General features: G+C 43.6%; 1 protein-coding gene across 8 annotated transcripts in view; it reads right to left on the bottom strand.

The window, feature by feature from the left end:
* Window positions 1-18,720, bottom strand: part of Gbf1 (golgi brefeldin A resistant guanine nucleotide exchange factor 1) — a 134,903-nt gene that overhangs the window by 18,167 nt on the left and 98,016 nt on the right. For 5 of the 8 annotated variants that reach the window (XM_036171235.1, XM_036171249.1, XM_036171258.1 and 2 more), the window contains 11 exons: window positions 16,172-16,319; window positions 15,687-15,910; window positions 14,932-15,100; window positions 13,927-14,138; window positions 12,807-12,905; window positions 3,333-3,527; window positions 2,927-3,116; window positions 2,530-2,670; window positions 2,150-2,238; window positions 1,037-1,239; window positions 119-242 (listed from right to left, as the gene is read on the bottom strand). In XM_036171235.1, coding sequence (XP_036027128.1) covers window positions 119-242; window positions 1,037-1,239; window positions 2,150-2,238; window positions 2,530-2,670; window positions 2,927-3,116; window positions 3,333-3,527; window positions 12,807-12,905; window positions 13,927-14,138; window positions 14,932-15,100; window positions 15,687-15,910; window positions 16,172-16,319 — 1,794 coding nt within the window. The remainder of the gene's footprint in view (window positions 1-118; window positions 243-1,036; window positions 1,240-2,149; window positions 2,239-2,529; window positions 2,671-2,926; window positions 3,117-3,332; window positions 3,528-12,806; window positions 12,906-13,926; window positions 14,139-14,931; window positions 15,101-15,686; window positions 15,911-16,171; window positions 16,320-18,720) is intronic. The other 3 variants (XM_036171242.1, XM_036171278.1, XM_036171295.1) reach the window with 1 other exon arrangement.

Genomic DNA, 18,720 nt, shown 5'->3' with positions numbered 1-18,720 from the left:
AGTTGCTCCATGGAAAGCCCATTGATGTGGAGGCAATAGCTGAGGTTTTTGGTTGAGGGAACAAAGAGGCCCTCAAACTGATCAGGACCCTTGACTGACTTTCTGACACTAGACCTACCCTCCAGTGCTCCGTGAATGCCTCTAGCAACCTGTGAATAACTGGTGCTTCTCCGGGCAAACGGAAGGCTTCCAGGTAGAGCCTCAGAGCTTCATCAAGCCGCAGACCCTGAAAGCTGAAGGTGCTACAGAGAGAGGAAAGAGAATGAAGAGGCTGGAGGCATGGACGCTACACAGGTCAAGCTGTTAGTCTTCCTGGTTAACCCTCTCTTACTGGTTAACCCTCTCTTACTGGTTAACCCTCTCTTACTGGTTAGCCCTCTCTTACTGGTTAGCCCTCTCTTACTGGTTAACCCTCTCTTACTGGTTAACCCTCTCTTACTGGTTAGCCCTCTCTTACTGGTTAGTCCTCTCTTACTGGTTAGCCCTCTCTTCCTGGTTAACCCTCTCTTACTGGTTAACCCTCTCTTACTGGTTAACCCTCTCTTACTGGTTAACCCTCTCTTACTGGTTAACCTTCTCTTACTGGCCAACCTTCTCTTACTGGAACAGAGGAGGTTGATGGATCTGGCAGAGGAGTGGTACAGCCTGGTCATCCCTAACAAAATCCCTAACCTTAGCACTTACCACATTAGCAAAACTCTTGTCTAGACACTTCACCTCTCAGAATATGCTCTATGCCACTCTGCAGTGCTTTCCATTGGAACACAGGGAGGGCTCCTAAAGCCTGCATCCCTTTCAGGTTCAACAGATATGTATCACAGAAATAGGCAAGAGTATATGTGAGCTGGCCATCAGCAGGAACTGGCAGCGACTTCCTCTGAGGGAAGAATGTCCTGTCGCTCACACAGCTCCTTCTTCCTTTCTCCTGCACTTTCCCCATATCTCTTTCTTCTTGTGAAACTCAGGCATGCTAGAGAACCACACCATCACCAAGTGAAAGATATCCTAATCCCCACACCCTTTATTTCTTCCTCACCTCACAAAACTCTCCAATAGGTCAGTGTTTTTGCGGTCACTCACAAACTCTCCAATCATTTTCTTGTCTAGCCGAGGGTTCTCTCGAAGCCACTGGGCCACCTCTGTGTTATCCATGGGGATGGTGAGGAGGCCTTTTTCCTGTAGAAACTGGATCCCCTTCTTTGGTTTTTGATTAAACTGCTCTGTCCCAGTGATCAGCAGCTAGAAGACAAAGACTAGAGGCATCAGAAGTTGCTGTGCCCTGAAGTTAGGCAGGCAGGCAGGCCAGACTCTAGTATAGCTGGTCCCCTAAAGAGCTTTCTGAGTGCTCCAGATGACCAGGACAACCTCCCTTCTCAAATGAGAGGTCAGAGAGACAGAGAGGAGGCAGAACTGAGGTCTATAGTTCTATAGACATCTCTGGTATCTACGGACAGCCAGCATCATATTATAGCTGGATTTAGAATCCCCTTCCTTTTTGGACTGCTTTGCTTCTAAGGTCCTGGGTTTGAAGGACAGGGCAGACTAACTGTATGTTTAGTCACAAACCTGCAATCAAATGCATTTATCTGACAATAAGAGGAAGAGAGGATTAACTACAAGTTTTTATGTTAAGAAAACCAAAAACTTCCCACCTCCATACAAGAAGCTATTTACAGCTGATACCTGCTATTGCTGGGAAAGGGAGAAAAGACAAAAGAAAAAAAAAAGTAACCAGGGCAATAAATGATTAGAATTTTCTTATCTTTTCAAATGAAGAAAAAAGTAAACAGTGATTTGAACTTTATCAATTCCCTTTCAGGACCAATTGCCATGCTAGACCTGGAGTTGGCCAGTAACTCTTGTTGCCCAGTGACCATGGCCTTCAGGGCTTCTGTCAGCAGCAGTGGTAGCATCTGGCTGTTGACTGGAGCAGCTTCGCTCAGGGCCAACAAGAGCATAACCTGGGCGTAAGGACAGGAGCAGAAGTCGCTGCAGTCCCAGAAAAACTAGACACTAGCCTTGGAAGCTGTCTAATGAGCTGCTAAAATCATGCTCATCTCATCTCTAGGACAGAAACCAGTTCTACAGAGGACACCCACACAAGGGTGGGCAGAAGCTGAACACACCAGGGTTGTATGGATGCACGTACCTTTTTTTTGTTTTTCATTTCAATTAGTTCCCGTGGATCTGGCAGAAGACAGGAAAATCGAGGCGGCTTCCTGGTAAACTTTTTGTCACCTAGGAATGGAAGGAGGAGGAACCCATGAGATCTTTCCCAAGGTTGCTGATACTCCTCCCAGTAAAACCAGAGGAGTCTCAGGAATTTGCTTCTCTGCAGTCTCCCACTTGCTAGAAATCCTACCTTTTGGGGCTCTGTTTTCTTTCCTTTTTCTGGGGTCTAAAATAAGGTGAAGTGCTAGGGCTCATTCAGGCGTGTCCTTAGGCCACTCAGTTTCTCCATACTTCCTACTCCTTCTCTCTAAGCCCTCTAGGTGAAGGAGTTTAGAGTCAAGGATACTGAGTACTCACCCCCAGAGTCACCAGCTTCCTCCACATCATTGCATCCTGGCTTCCCATGTTCCACTGACAGCCATCCTCCACTTGGAACATGAAGGCCTAGGGCATCTGAGGCCACGCCTGTGGTTTTCCCATCACTGGCTGCTTTCTCAGCTGGTAACAGGAAAAGATATGAAAACTTATGGGTAGGAAGTCAAGCAGTATTGAAGAAGAAGTTGAGTCTCAAGCCAAAAAGAGCTGCATGTTCTTATACTGGGTACCAGTTCTGACAGGGCAAATTCAAGACAAAGTGAGAGGGCAAGAGGGGAGAGGGTAACAGGAAAGGGGGTGGGGGGAGGGAGAGAGAGAGAGAGAGAGAGAGAGAGAGAGAGAGAGAGAGAGAGAGAGAACAATAAGAGATGCTTCTAACTATTGTTAGTTTCTTGGGTGCCATCCACTGCTTCATAGCCGGGTCTAGCTGTCTCCTTCTTCTCTTGCTGGGTGAGGGTGTTGAGGACTTTGGCCTGACAGTGAGCCTCAGTGCTGTCAATCACTGTCAACAGGGCATCAAGGGACAGCAGGTGTGTTGTATAGAGCTGACCAGACACAGGAAAGGCATTCTGGGAAATAAACAGTTATGTTAGACTTGAGGTTAGAATAGGCTTCACCTGATTATTTTTCCAAAAATCCAAAAACATAGGACTTCTCCATTGCCCTTACAAAATGCCTTTCTCCTCACTATCCCCATCTCTGACGTGCCCCCTCTCTGTACCATCATCACTACCATCTGGAAAATTTCCTTGGTAGTTTCTGGAAGCAGTAATAGTGCTCAGCACCTTGGATAGCAGCTTGGTGAGGTCTTCGAAGAGGTTGGAGCAGTAGTAGTCACAATCGTAGTTGATGTAGAGCTCAGTGACAAAGCTGGGGATGCGCCAGAGCTGCACGACAGCCTCCAGGGCCATTTCTTTCATCTCATAAGGCATCTTGGGGTTTTCAACAGTGATGATCTCCATAAGTTTTTTGATGTACATCTGTCAACAACCCAGTGACAACCATTTGGGTAGGGCAAAGACAGGAAGAGAAAATTGGACAGGAACAACATTAAACAGGAGGTAAAAGCCCACTCAAGAGCATATACTGAGAGACACCAAAAAGTCCTCTAGCCTCAATAATACATCCCCTCTCTGCCTCCATGATGGGGTACAAGGCTCTCATTGCTATTCCCAGTCCCCAGGAAGTTGTCTTTGTCCGTTTTTGTGTGCTATCTATACGAGCCCTACCCTAATCTTGTATTAGTAATTTAGCAGCGATGCTGGTCTGACTTCTCAGAACTCCTAGGCAGAAAAGCTGTCCCATTCGTGGTGAGATTATCTGCTAGTCCTCATATTTGGATTCTCACACTTTGTCGTCTTCTTCTTCTTCTTCTTCTTCTTCTTCTTCTTCTTCTTCCTCCTCCTCCTTCTTCTCCTTCTCCTTCTCCTTCTCCTTCTTCTTTTTAAAGATAGCTTTGCTCTGTAGCCCAGGCTGGTCTTCAACTCAGAGCAACCCCCTGTTTTAGCCTCCTAAGTGCTTGAATTACTGGCATGAGCCACCATGCCCAGCTGTGGGTTTTCCTACATTATAGCCAATCTGTTTTGTCTGGGATCCTCTTAATTATTCTACTACATTGGCTAGTATGACACAAAGACACAAATTATAGAGGCCAAAATACCCTTTACAGGAAGCTCATAAAGATCTATCTCTACTGCTCTTCCAGAGGACCCAGGTTCAATTCCCAGCATCCACATGACAGCTCATGACTATCTGTAACTACAGTTCCAGGGGACCTACACCCTTACACAGGTAAAACAACAATGAACAATAAATAAATAAATAAATTAATTAAAAAAAGATTTATCTCTAGAGATGGGCCTTCTTGGACCTCCCCCACTCTCTTGGTGTCTGGACACACTATTCCCAAACTCGCCCTCCCCAATTGTCATATCCCAGTCCCCAACTTGGGCTGAGACACCCTGCTCAACCATAGGCCATGACAGCGGCCAGAAGTCCAGGTAGACCTCCTGCCAATGGATATCCCTACTCTCTTGGTGCCCCTCTAACTCTATCCCCAGCCCACCTCTACCTTCTTGTCACTGTGTCCCAGGCCTCAACCTAGGTGGAGATACTCTGGTCAACTAGAGGTCACACCGGCCACCAGAAGTCCAGGTAGGATGTCTGCTAGTGGACCTCCCCCATTTTGTTGGTGCCACACTACACTATCTTTAATCCACCCCCTCCTCATTGCTGTGTCCCAGCCCCCAACTCGATCAGAGACTGCCTGCTTGACCAGAGGCCACAGCCCTAACTCAGGTGGTGACCTGTTGCTCAACCACAGAAGACCAGCAAGGAAACAGAAACCAAGGAACGGAACACCCACCCAACAAAGACACCTCAGAAATCAGCACCTAGACTTATAATCACCCCAAACCTAGATGCCTAGATGCCAGCATAAGAACACAATCAATACCAGCCAAGGCGATTATGTCTCCACCAGAGCCCAGCTGTGCTGCCAGAGCGGCTTCTGAGTACTCCAACACAGATGAAGCACAAGAAGAAGACCTTAAAACCAACATGATGAAAATAGAGGTCTTCAAAGAGGAAATGAACAACTCCCTTAAAGAAACTGAGAAAAATATAAACAAAAAATTGGAGAAAGTAAATAAATCCCTTAAAGAAAGACAAGAAGAAGAAACAACCACTTGAAGGAAACAGATAAAACTGTTTAAGACCTGAAAATGGAAATAGAAGCAATAAAGAAAACACTAATTGAGGGAATTCTGGAAATGAAAAACCTAGGTAAGTGAGCAAGAAGCTTATAGAGGCAAGCTTCACCAACAGAATGTAAGAAGTGGAAGTGAGAATCTCAGATGCTAAAGATTTTGATAGAAGAAATAGATACATTGGCCGGGCGGTGGTGGTGCACGCCTTTAATCCCAGCACTTGGGAGGCAGAGGCAAGCGGATCTCTTGAGTTTGAGGCCAGCCTGGTCTCCAAAGCGAGTTCCAGGAAAGGCGCAAAGCTATACAGAGAAACCCTGTCTCAAACCCCCCCCTCAAAAAAAAAGAAAGAAAGAAAGAAAGAAAGAAAGAAAGAAAGAAATAGATACATTGGTCAAAGAAAAGGTTAAATCTAAAAAATTCTTGACATAAAACATCCAGGAAATCTGGGACACTATGAAAAGACCAAACCTAAGAATAAGAAGGAATAGAAAAAGAAGAATACCAGATCAAAGGCCCAGAATATATTTTCAACATAATCAGAGAAGAAAATTTCCCCAACCTAAAGGAGGGCATGCCTATTGAGGTATAAGAAGCTTACAGAACACCAAACAGACAGGATCAAAAAAGAAAGTCCTCTAGCTTCATAATAATCAAAACACTAAACATACAGAACAAAAAAAGAATAGTAAAAGCTGCACAGGAAAAAGAGCAAGTAACATATAAAGGTAGACTTACCTATTAGAACTACACCCAACTTGTCAATGGAGACTCTAAGGGACCATGGATGCCAGCCCAGACTACTATACCCAACAAAAACTTTCAATCATCATAGATGGAGAAAACAAGATATTTCATGATAGTCAAATTTAAACAATATCTATCTATAAATTCAGCCCAACAGAAAGTACTAGAAGGAAAACTCCAACCCAAGAAGGTTAATTATATCCACGAAAACACAGGCAACAAATAATCTCACATCAACAAAACCAAAAGAAGGGAAGTAAGGCCAGGCGGTTGGTATAGCACACCTTTACTCCCAGCACTCAGGAGGCAGATGAATCTCTGAGTTCGAGGCCAGTCTGGTCTACATAGTAAGATCCAGGACAGGTACCAAAACAACACAGAGAAACCCTGTCTCGAAAAACCAAAAAAAAAAAAAAAAAGAATTGAAGTATACACACCCACCACTACCACCACCACCACCACCACCACCACCACCACCACCACCACCAAGAACACTACCAACAAAATAACAGGAATTAATAATCATTGGTCATTAATATTTCTCAGTATCAATGGAGTCAATTCCCCAATAAAAAGACACAAGCTAACAGAGTGGATGGGAAAACAGGATCCATCGTTCTGCTGCATACAGGAAACACACCTCAACATGAAAGATAGACATTACCTCAGAGCAAAGCAAAAAGATTTCACAAGTAAATGGACCTAAGAAGCAAGCTTGTAGAACCACCTAATATCTAACAAAATATATTCCAAATCAAAATTAATCAAAAGAGCTGGGAATGGTGGCAAACACATTTAATCTCAATACTGAGGAGGCAGAGGCAGACAGATCTCTGAGTTCAAAGCCAGCTTGGTCTACAAAGTGAGTTCCAGGACAGCCAGTGCTGTTGCAGAGAAACCCTGTCTCAAAAAAGAAAAATTAATCAAAAGAGATGGGGAAGGACATTTTATACTCAAAGGAAAAATCCACCAAGATGATGTTTTAATTCTTAACATCTATGCCCCAAACACAAGGGCATCCATGAATGTAAAAGAAACATTACTGAAGCTGGAGAGATGGCTCAGAGGTTAAGAGCACCGACTGTTCTTCCAGAGGTCCTGAGTTCAATTCCCAGCACCCACATGGTGGCTCACAACCATCTGTAATGAGATCTGGTGCCCTCTTCTGTGTACATAATAAATAGATAAACCTTTAAAAAGAAAGGAACATTACTAAAGCTTAAGTCACACATTGACCCTCACATATAGATAGTGGGAGATTTCAATTCCCCACTCTCACTAACTCTGGACAGGTCATCCAGCCAAAAACTAAATGAAGAAATACAAAAGCTAACAGACATTTTAAATCAAATGGACCTAACACATCTATAAAACATTTCACTCAAACACAAAAGAATATATCTTCTCAGCACCTCATGGAATTTTCTCCAAATCTGACCATACACTCAGACATAAAGCAAATCACAACAGATGCAAGAAAACTGAAATAACCCCCTGCATCTGTGGATTAAAGATGGATATCAACAACAGAAACAACAGAAAGCCTACAAATTCATGGAAATTCAACAACTCTCTACTGAATGAAAACTGGGTAAAGACAGAAGTAAAAGACTTGGAGTCCAGTGAAAATGAATGCATACACACCCAAACTTATGGGACACAATGGAAGTGGTGCTAAGAAGAGAGTTCATAGCACTAAGTACCTACATAAAGAAAGTGCAGAGATCTCATACTAGCACCTGAGCAGCACACCTGAAAGTTCTAGGTCAAAAAGAAGCAAGAACATCAAAGAGGAGTAGACAGCAGTTTGATAATAATCAAACTGAAGGCTGAAACCAATAAAATAGAAGCAGAGAACAATACAAAGAATCAACAAAAGAGAGTTGGTTCTTTGAGAAAAATCAACAAGATAGGCAAACCCTTATCTAAACTAACTAAAGAGAGAGAATATACAAATCAACAAAATCAGAAATGAAAATGGGGACATAACAACAGACACCAGAGAAATCCAAAGAATAATTGGGTCACACTTTAAAAGCCTGTACTCCACAAACTGGGAATGCTAAAAGAAATGGATAAGTTTCTCAATAGATACCACTTACCAGTTAAATCAAGATCAGATAAACAATTTAAATAGACCTATAACACCTAAAGAAATAGAAGAAGTCATTAAAAGTCTCCCAAACAAACAAACAAACAAACAAAATCCCAGGGCCAGACAGTTTTAGCTCAGAATTCTACCAGACTTTCAAAGAGGAGATAACACTAATACTCCTCAAATTATTTCACAAAATAGAAACAGAAAGAACATTATCAAATTCATTTTATTAGACCACAGTCACCCTAATAGCCAAACCATACAAAGATTCAACAAAGAGAATTATAGATCAATTTTTCTCAGAACACTGATGCAAAAATATCTAATAAAATACTCCCAAACTGAATCCAAGAACACATTAAAAAGATCAACCACCATAACCAAATAGGCTTCATCCCAGTGATGTAGGGATGCTTCAATATATGAAAATCAGTAAATTTAATCCACCATATAAACAAACTGAAAGAAAAAAAAACACACACATGATAATCTTATTAGATGCTGAAAAGGCCTTTGATAAAATCCAACATTCCTTCAGGGATACAAGGGACATAACAAAACATAATAAAGGCAATTTACAGAAAGCCTATAGCCAACATTAAATTAAATGGAAAGAAACACAAAGCATTTCCACTAAAATCAGGAACAAGACAAGGCTGTCCACACTCTTCATATTTATTCAATCTAGTACCTGAAGTTCTAGCTAGAGCAATAAGACAACTGAAGGAGACACATTGAAAAGGAAGAAGTCAAAGTAACATTATTTGCAGATGATAAAGAGTACACATAAGCAACCTCAAAAATTCTACCAGAGAACTCCTACAGTTGATAAACACCTTCAGTGAAGTGGCAGGATACAAGATTAACTGGAAAAAACCAGTAGCCCTCCTATACACAAATGATAAATGGACTGAGAAAGAAATAAGAGAAACAACATCCTTCACAATAGCCACAAACAATGTAAAATATCTTGGGGTAACTCTAACCAAACAAGTAAAAGACTTGTATGACAACAACTTCAAGGATTTGAAGAAATTAGAGAAGCTAACAGAAGATGGAAAGATCTCCCATGCTCATGCATCATCAGGATTAACTAGTATAAATGGCCATTTTATCAAAATTCAGATTCAACACAATCCCCATCAAAATTCTAACACAATTCCTTACAAACCTTGAAAAGGCAATATTCAAATTCATGTGCAAAAAACAAAAAACCCAGGATAACTAAAACAATCCTGAACAATAACAGAACTTCCAGAGGTATCACTAGCCCTGATTTCAAGCTGTAGTACAGAGCTGTAGTAATAAATCCACATGGTATTGGCAATACAAACAGACATACTGATCAATGGAATCAAATTGAAGACCCAGACATAAATCCATACACCTATGGACACCTGATTTTTGATAAAGAAGCCAGGAAGACAAACGATGGTGGTCTAACTGGATGTCTGCATACAGAAGAATGCAAATAGATCCTTATCTATAGACAACCCTGCACAAGACTCAATTCCAAGTGGATCAAAGATGTCAACATAAAATCAGATACACTGAACCTAATAGAAGAGAAAGTGGGGAATAGCCTTAAACACACTGGTGCAGAAGACAACTTCCTGAACAGAACACTGATAGTGCAGGCACTAAAATCAGCACTTAATAAATGGGATCTCATGAAACGAAAAAGCTTCTGTAAGGCAAAGGACACTGTTAATAGGACAAAACAGCAGCCTACAGAATGGGAAAGATTTTCACCAACTCCACATCCAATACAGGGCTAATATTCAAAATATATAAAGACTCAAGAAATTAGACATCAACAAACCAAACAATCCAATTAAAAGCTGGGGTATACATCTAAACAGAGAATTCTCAATGGAGGAATCTCAAATAGGTGAGAAACATTTAAAGAAATGTTCAACATCCTTAACCATCAGGGAAATACAAATCAAAACTACTTTGAGATTCATCTTACACCTGTCAGAATGGCTAAGATCAATAATACCATCATGCTACCAAGGATGTGGAACAAGGGGAACACTCCTCTATTGCTGGTGGGAGTGCAAACTTATACGGCCACTGTGGAATCAATATGACAGTTCCTCAGAAAATTGGGAATCAATCTACATCAAGACCTAGTTATACTACTCTTGGGCATATACCCAAAGGATGTTCAGTCTTACCATAAGGACATTTGCTCAACTATGTTAATGCAGCTTTATTCATAATAGTCAGAAACTGGAAACAACCTAGATGTCCCTTCACTGAAGAATGGATAAAGAAAATGTGGTACATTTACATAACGGAGTATTACTCAGCAGTTAAAAATGACATCATGATATTTGCAGGCAAATAGATGGAACTAGAAAAAAAAATCATCCTGAGTGAGGTAACCCAAACTTAGAAAGACAAACATGGTATGTACTCATTTATAAGTGGAGATTCCCTACTAAGTAAATGATAATCACACTACAATCCACAGACCCAGAGAGGCCAGGCAACAAGGAGGGCTCTAGTGGGGATGCATGGATCTCCTTGGGAAGGGGAATAGAATAGATTTTGTGGGTGGATCGGGGATCAGGTGGTGGGGGTGGAGGGAAAGAGTACAAGGAGAGCCAACTAGAATTGGAGGGCATGCCCCCACAATGTGGAAACCTAGTGCAGTGGAAACTCCCTAGGATCTACGAGGGTGACCCTAGTGAGGCCTCTTAGAAATGGAGCATGTGGAATCTGAACTGGCCATCTTCTAAAACCAGGCAAGGCTTCCAATGCTGGGATTGGGACACCAACCTAGCCACAAAACCTTTGATTTATATCTTTGTCCTGCCAGCAAGATGTGCTGGGACAATGGTGTAACAGAACTTGTGGGAATGGTCAACTAATGACTGGTTAATTTGAGGGCCATGCCACGAGAAAGAGCCCATGCTGGTCAGCTCAGATAGCCGAGGGTAGAACCAAAGCGTATTGGGGAAAAAAATCAATTAAGTGATTCCTAATGATGCTCTGCTATATTCATCAATCAGTGCCTAGTCCAGTTGTCAGAGAGGCCATCTCCAGCTTATGGGTGATGTCACTCTGTATGCTCTGAATGTGTTGCTCTGATTGGCTGATAGATAAAATGCTGACTGGCCAGTAGTCAGGCAGGAAGTATAGGAGGGATAAGCAGACAAGGAGAATTTTAGGAAGAGGAAGGCTGAGTCATGAGACACCAATGAGCCGCTGAAGGAGCAATGTGTAATGGGACGCAGGTAAAGCTGTGGTGGGTATTGTGTTCCCTGAAATATTGTGTGTTCCCCGAAATAAACATATCTGGGGCCAGAGAACAGACAGCCACTAGAACAAAGCCAAAAATGGTAGCTAGAAAATGGGAAGAGTAAGCCATAACAGAAGTTGGGTGCTGGTGGTGCACGCCTTTAATCCCAGCACTTGGGAGGCAGAGCTAGCCGGATCTCTGAGTTCAAGGCCACTTTAGAAACAGCTAAACATGGTGACCCATGCCTATAATCCCAGAAATCCAACCTTTAATCCCAGGGAGTGGGGGCAGAAAGAGAAAGGTATATAAGGCCTGAGGACCAGGAACTAAAGGAGTAAAGCATGTCGTTAAGCATTTGGTTGGTTAAGCGTTCAGGCTTTGGAGCAACACAGTTCAGCTGAGATTCATGTGGAGGAGGACTCAGAAGCTTCCAGCCTGAGGAAACAGGATCACCTGAGGAACTAGCAAGGTGAGATAGCCGTGGCTTGTTCTGCTTCTCTGATCTTCCAGCAATCACCCCAATAACTGGCCTCAGGTTTGTTTTTATTAATAAGACTCTTTAAGTTTCTTACTATATAAAGCCACAGAACATATGGCGATACACAGATTAATAGTTATGGGCTAATTTAAGATATAAAAGCTAGCTAGCAAAAGGCTTGAGCCATGACCATGCAGTTATAATTAATATAAGCCTCTGTGTGTTTACATGGGGGATGCGAGTTGGAGAGATTTGTCCTGACCACTGGCAGGCTGGGACACAGGAAATCTTCCAACTATATCCAGCAGCTGATGGGAGTGGATGCAGAAACCCACAGCCAAACATTAGGTGGAGAGAGAGCCCAGGTTGAAGGTCTCTATCGGGTCCTTCCCCTTGGAGATCGAAGAACCCAAGGAAGAGAGGGAGAAGGAATTGTGGGAGCCTGAGGGATCGAGAACACTGGGAGAGCATGGCCCATGGAATCAACTAAGCAGGACTCATGGGGGCTCACAGAGAATGAAGCAGCAATCGCAGACCCTGGGTCTGCACTAGGCCCTCTGAATATGTTATGGTTGTTGGCTTAGTGTTTTGGGGAGACTCCTGACAGTATGAGTGGGGTATGTCTGACTCTTTCGTCTGCTCTTGGGACCCTTTTCCTCCTACTGGGCTGCCTCACCCAGCCTTGACATGAGGGTTTGTGCCTGGTCTTACTGTATCTTGTAGTGCAATGTCCAGTTGATGTTCCTGGGAGGGCCTGCTCTTTTCCTGGGGGAGGCAGGGAGTGGGTGGATTTGAGGAAGAGGGAGAACTGAGAAGAGTGGAGGGAGTGGAAGCTGCAATCAGGATGTACTGTATGAGAAGAATAAATAAAAAAAATTTAAAAATCTATCTCTACAGCATGATTGATAGATTGAGCAGGCCGCACTGATAATACCATACACTTCCCTGTTTTTGTTTTACTTCCAAGGTCAGGAAACTTACCTCTAATTGGAACTTGAGATGCTCCCGCATGCTCTCAAAGAGTAAGAAGCATACTCGTAGGGAAGCAGCATACAGGTTCAGCCGCTCTACGCTGAGTAGCTAGGGATCAGAGAGTAAGAAGCCATGAGGTTTCTGAGACTGAGTAGAATTGAAGATACAGGAGAGCAGCCCCATGAAGCTGCCACAGAGGGCCTGTGTTCTAAGGGAACTCATTTGTCAGTGTTTTCTGTTGTTGGCTTTAAAAGGTGTTGTTTTACATTGATTTGTTTGTGTGTAGGAGAGGGAACAGGCACACACATGAAAAGGTACAACCCACGGTAGCTGGTCCTCTCTGTGCACTGCCGAGGTCCCAGGAATCAGACTCAGCATGTCAGGCTTGATAGCATATGCTTTTACCCTTTGAGCTATCATGCTGGCCTGTTTCTGTTTTTCTGAGATAGGGTCTCCTGTAACTCAGGCTGCTCTCAAACTCACTATGGAGCTGAGAATGATCTTGAATTCCTTATCTTCCTGCCCTTCCCTACTAGTGCTGGAATATAGATATAGGACCACCACACCTGGCTTTCTGACAGATTCTCAATTTAGCCGTTACTTCCTCAACTCCTTCAAGAGTTTTACTGTTACTTCTGGCCAAATGAAAGGGAAGTGGTTTCTCAGGATTATAATCATAGGGTTCTCTGGCTTCTCAATTTCCAAAAATAACCAAGGTCTTTGAGCAATCACGTCTTTAAAAAAAATGATTTATTTATTTTTACTTTATGTGCATTGGTGCTTTGCCTGCATGTCTGTGTGAGGATGTCAGGTTCCCAGGAACTGGAGTTACAGACAGCTATGGGATACCAGATGGTTGTTAGGAATCGAACACAGGTTGTTGGGATTCTCCTCTGAAAGAACAGCCAGAGGTTTTTTTTGTTTGTTTGTTTTTTGTTTTTGTTTTTTCAAGACAGGGTTTCTCTGTGCAACAGCCCTGGCTGTTCTGCAACTAGCTCTGGATTAGGATAGCCTTGAACTCACAGAGATCCGCCTGACTCTCTTCCGAGTGCTGGGTTCAACTGCCCAGCTGCAGCCAGTGTTCTTAACTGTTGAGACACCTCTCCAACACTGAGCAATCTAGTCTTACCTGGAATAAGTGGCGACACATCTCATCCTTGATGAGACCCAAGAGGGTCTGGCACTGGGCTACAGGGGCTGACTCAAGAGCCACTGTCAGCAAATGCAGTCCCATGTGGATCATAACTTCTGAGTTGTGGCGGTCATGTGGATTTGTGAGGGAGATAAGGAAGCGAAAGAGCTCACGGATGCAAGGAAGACCGTAGGGAACCAAAGCTGTGCCTAGGAAGGTGGGACGAGAACAGGAACACTAAGATATATCCTGGCTGCTTGATAATACTTCAACCTGTGTCATCCATGAGAAAAACTGTGTGTGTGTGTGTGTGTGTGTGTGTGTGTGTGTGTGTGTGTGTGTGTATGGGGGTGGTGGTGCATGGGGGGGGGTGTCATGTGCATGTGTGGTGTGCAGGTGTATGTGCCTGAGCATGTGTATACAAAGTCACAACAGGATGTCAGATGTCTTCCTTTTATTGCTCTGTTTCATTGCCTTAAACAGGGTCTCTCATTGATCTGGAAACTCACTGTTTCAGCAAACTGTCAGGACCCACATGTCTGCATATCCAATGCTGGGGTTACAGGCATATGCAGCCATGCTTAGCCCTTTACATGGGTGCCAGGGATTTGAACTTGGATCCTCATGCTTGCAGAGAAGCAATCTCATCCACTGAGCCATCTTCCAGCCCCTATCTGTGGCAATTTCATAAATTAATTTCCTTCAAGGAGAAGGATCCACTACCCATCTCTTATTGGATGAAATCTGAATCAAGGATTTTTGTTAAAAGTCCCAAGCTTTATACTGTTCCTTCTCTCTTCCTACAGTCTCCCAAAGTCTTTCTCTGAATGACTTAAGGAAAGGTTCCACCCACGCCAATAGTTTTATAGCAGATTCCATTTCCTGTATAGAAAATGGGACTCGGAGGTGGTAGTCACCTTCATCCAGGTTGCTCTAGGTTCAGAAAGTTTATCTGGTAGGATGGGGCAGATGATTGAGTAGAGCCTTCCAGAGAGTACCTACCTTCCTTCTGGGAGGACTGGGTAAAGCGAACGCCCCGGGGATTGACATAATCCATGTCGTGGACAGAGGAAGAGGCAGAGTGGTCAGCAGGGGATGTGCACTCCTCTAACACTTCAGGGATGGACTCCACCGATGCTGACTGGGCCTTTTCCACATGAGCCCCTTCCTGCTATGACCAGCAGCAGTCAGATATAAGAACAGAGATGAGGCAAGAACAACTGGGAATTTATTCCCCTCAAGTATATGTCTTCCAAGCTGTCTTCAATGGGATCATTGATTTAGAAATCTATATAAGATGGCCCAGGGCCACGTGAGGCAACACTGATCTTGGGTGACAGTTCTCTACAGGTGCAAAGGTTTGCATATGCTCAGCATTTAGATGGTTCCTTCCTGTAAAAGCCACCTCCCTCCCTCTTGTCACATGCCACCTATATTGACACCGCCTTTTCACAGCGAGTCATGATGTGCATTTTCTGGGAAATGGGAAAACTCCCTATCCCAACCTCCCCCCTCCCCCCACAGAGTTTCTCTGTATAATCCTGGCTGTCCTAGAACTTGATTTGTAGACTAGGCTGACCTCTAACTCACAGAGATCTACTTGCCTCCCAAGTGCTGGGATTAAAGACATGTATTACCATGCTTGCCCAACACTCTCTCTTTTTTTTTTAAAGATAAGGCTTGGGTTCAAAACCCAAAAGGACAAGCCAGCTCCTAGAGTAACAAATTGAAGAGGAACCTTCAGGGATCAATCGTACCTGAGGGTCAAGCTGATCGGAAACTCCTGTCTCATTGCTCCCAGGCTCTGTGGCTGTGCTTTCCCTTGGGGAACCAGCTTGTTCCAAGTCAGTGAGGTCCTCCTTGGAGGTGGTCTGGGAGGATAATTCCAGGCCACTGTCTGTACAGGGACTGACCACTGCTGAGGCAGCTTCTGAACTTGCAGAGGAGATGGATGAGGGCACATCGATGAAAGGCATGCCACCTGACAAGGACAGAATGGAACTTGAAGGGGAAGAGAAGCTCTGTGAGTAAAGCATCCCCACAGTACCAGGGTCTTGCTTCTTAGACCGAATGCTCCACCTGAAGTCACACAGAGTTGTTAAATGGTCACAGTTTGACTTTCTGGTCTCTGCAGAAAGACCAAAGCCCTCAGTTGATTGGCTTTCCATTTCAAATCCCCTCCCTGAGAAAGAAAGGATCTTTTCTATCTGTTTTCATCAGAAGAAGCAACCAGGGCACTCACTAGTAAGGTTAGAGGACAAGGTGGCTCCATTTGGGGTGGGCAGCTCTGAACCTGGTAGGACTTTGGTTGTGTGACGTGGAGGCCGAGGGGACCTTTTCTGCTTCTTCCACTTGGATGAGTCACTCATGCCTCCTGCTCTCATTTTCAGCTGGAAATATCATACATTGTTAGTATCCGACTAAAAGAGTAATTTAAACAAAGATGTTATTCCTAGAAATACCTCAGCACTTAGTCCTTCTGGTCTCTAGAAAACAGCTTATTCCCCACATCACTGTTAGGTAATCTAGACCATCAGCCTATACACCTGTGCCTCTACATTTGTAGTTTATTGAAGTGGCACAGTGGCTTCCACATGGAAGGTAACATTCTGCTTTTGGACTAATCATTGATACAGCCAGCTGTCACACTTATCACTCTGCTTCCTGGGTCCTGGGTGCTAGACATGATGCAGGAGCCTTTTGCTCAACAGGGAAGGGCAGCTTTGCCTGCAGGCCTGTGGACTGACCCCTTCCACAGGCCCTCTGCAGAGCAGCTCCTGGGTCTAGTTCCAGCCCAACTATTAGCATCCGCTCCTTCCTACTAGATTCAAAGCTTTCTCACTAAGGCATGCACTGGGACCTAGACCATAAGGACAACTTTTATTCTGGAATTTTTGCATTAAAATGGATGGTCAAAAGTTAATTTTTTAGAGAAAGGAGTGATACTCCAATTTATGTGTCATCAAGAATGGAGAACCATGAAGGCGGTGGTGGCGCACGCCTTTAATCCCAGCACTGGGAAGCAGAGGCAGGCGGATCTCTGTGAGTTCGAGGCCAGCCTGGGCTACAGAGTGAGTTCCAGGAAAGGCACAAAGCTACACAGGGAAACCCTGTCTCGAAAAACCAAAAAAAAAAAAAAAAAAAGGGCTGGAGATGGCTCAGCAGTTAAGAGCAATGGCTATTCTTCCAGAGGTCCTGAGTTCAATTCCCAGCAACCACATGGTGGCTCACAACCATCTGTAACGAGATCTGGTGCCCTCTTCTGGCCTGCAGGGACACATGTAGGCAGAACACTGTATACATAATAAATAAATAAATCTTTAAAAAAAAAAAAAAGAATGGAGGATCATGCCATGCTGCCAGTCCCAATTGTGATATAGCAATAAAACCTCTTCTTCTTCTTAAAGTTGTTTTTCCTAGATTCATTTTGTTTATTTTATTATGTTAGTTACTTTTTTAGACAGGGTGTCATGTATCCTGGGCAGGTCTCAAATTCATTATGTAGCCAAGGATGACCTTGAACTTTGGGTTCTGCTTCTACCTAAGTGTTAGGATTACAGGTGTGTGCTACTACACTTTGCTTACTTGGTGCTGGGGCTCAAACCCAGTGTATATGCCAGCAAAGACTCTCTTGCAACTGAACTACATCTCCAGCACCACTAGATACAATTTTAAAGATCTGTTCAATTTCTTCTGATATTTGGAGATAAAATTCTTTTTTCAAGCTCCCTTACTCTCAAAGCTTTGATAGCCTCTGATCACCTGCTAAGAAACTAGATAATTCTTCCTTTCTTCCTTCTCCAAATCTCCTACTAAAGGAGAGAGGCCCCCAAACTGAACCTTTCTCCCAGTTAACACAGTACCAGCTTCTCATTGGGTTCATATTCTTGCCCCTCCACCTCCAAAACACCTGCAGTCATATGCTAAAACTAAGCTTCTGTGTCTACATAGGAATCAGAAGGATGCTCTTTCCAGTAACCTTGGGGTTCAGATCGATCACTCACGGTAAAAACTGATCTGGGAGAAGAATACGACAGAGAGCAAGAAACCCAAAGGACCAATGAAAGAAAACAAGGACCATCTGGCCTTACTGGTCATTATCACTGAGCTCCAAAAAGTCCGAACAACTAAAGGTTTATGAGACAACTGTCCTTTCCAGGAGGCCCTCTATATCAGTCCCACTTCTACTAAGAATGACAACTAGTAATGAGCACTCTTTGCACACAAGGATGTGGCATTTCCTATTCGGTATTTCCTATCTTCCACTCTGGATTCGCAAAGCTAGCTCCAAGCAGGTTATTCCAGTGAGTGTGCCTGGCCTCCTGACTGGTGCAGGAGCCTGAAAGCTGGCAATTTTCACAAAGGCCTCACTGTTGCTGTTCCCTGTCCTAAGGCTCTAAGGTACATGGCAGGCTGCAAGTGTCCATGGAACCCCATGCCACCTTATCTGTACAATTCTATATTCCAAAAGACAGCAGTAACTTTACAAAAATAGTGTAGGCTCTAGGCAAATAATCATGGCAACATGCATGCTAGCCACTGAAGAGAGCTGAAGTTTGTAACTATGCAAACACAAATGGGATGGGACATTGCATTGAAATAGGACAGAGACACACCCCTAGCTAGGGGACACTCACACAGTTATTTTTTTCTTCAGTGACAGAAATGCTTACAATCACACGTCTGGCATGCACACTCATGTGATGGATACCTAGACATCCCTTATCCCTTTCTCCTTATCTTTCTAAAGCAAGGCTGTTTCAAGGAGTCAAGTAATCTTTAGCTTATACT

The sequence above is a fragment of the Onychomys torridus genome, chromosome 1 (genome assembly GCF_903995425.1).
Source record: "Onychomys torridus chromosome 1, mOncTor1.1, whole genome shotgun sequence".
Taxonomy (NCBI): domain Eukaryota; kingdom Metazoa; phylum Chordata; class Mammalia; order Rodentia; family Cricetidae; genus Onychomys; species Onychomys torridus.
The sequence above is the reverse complement of the archived record's forward strand: the minus strand, read 5'-3'. Positions and strand labels throughout refer to the sequence as shown.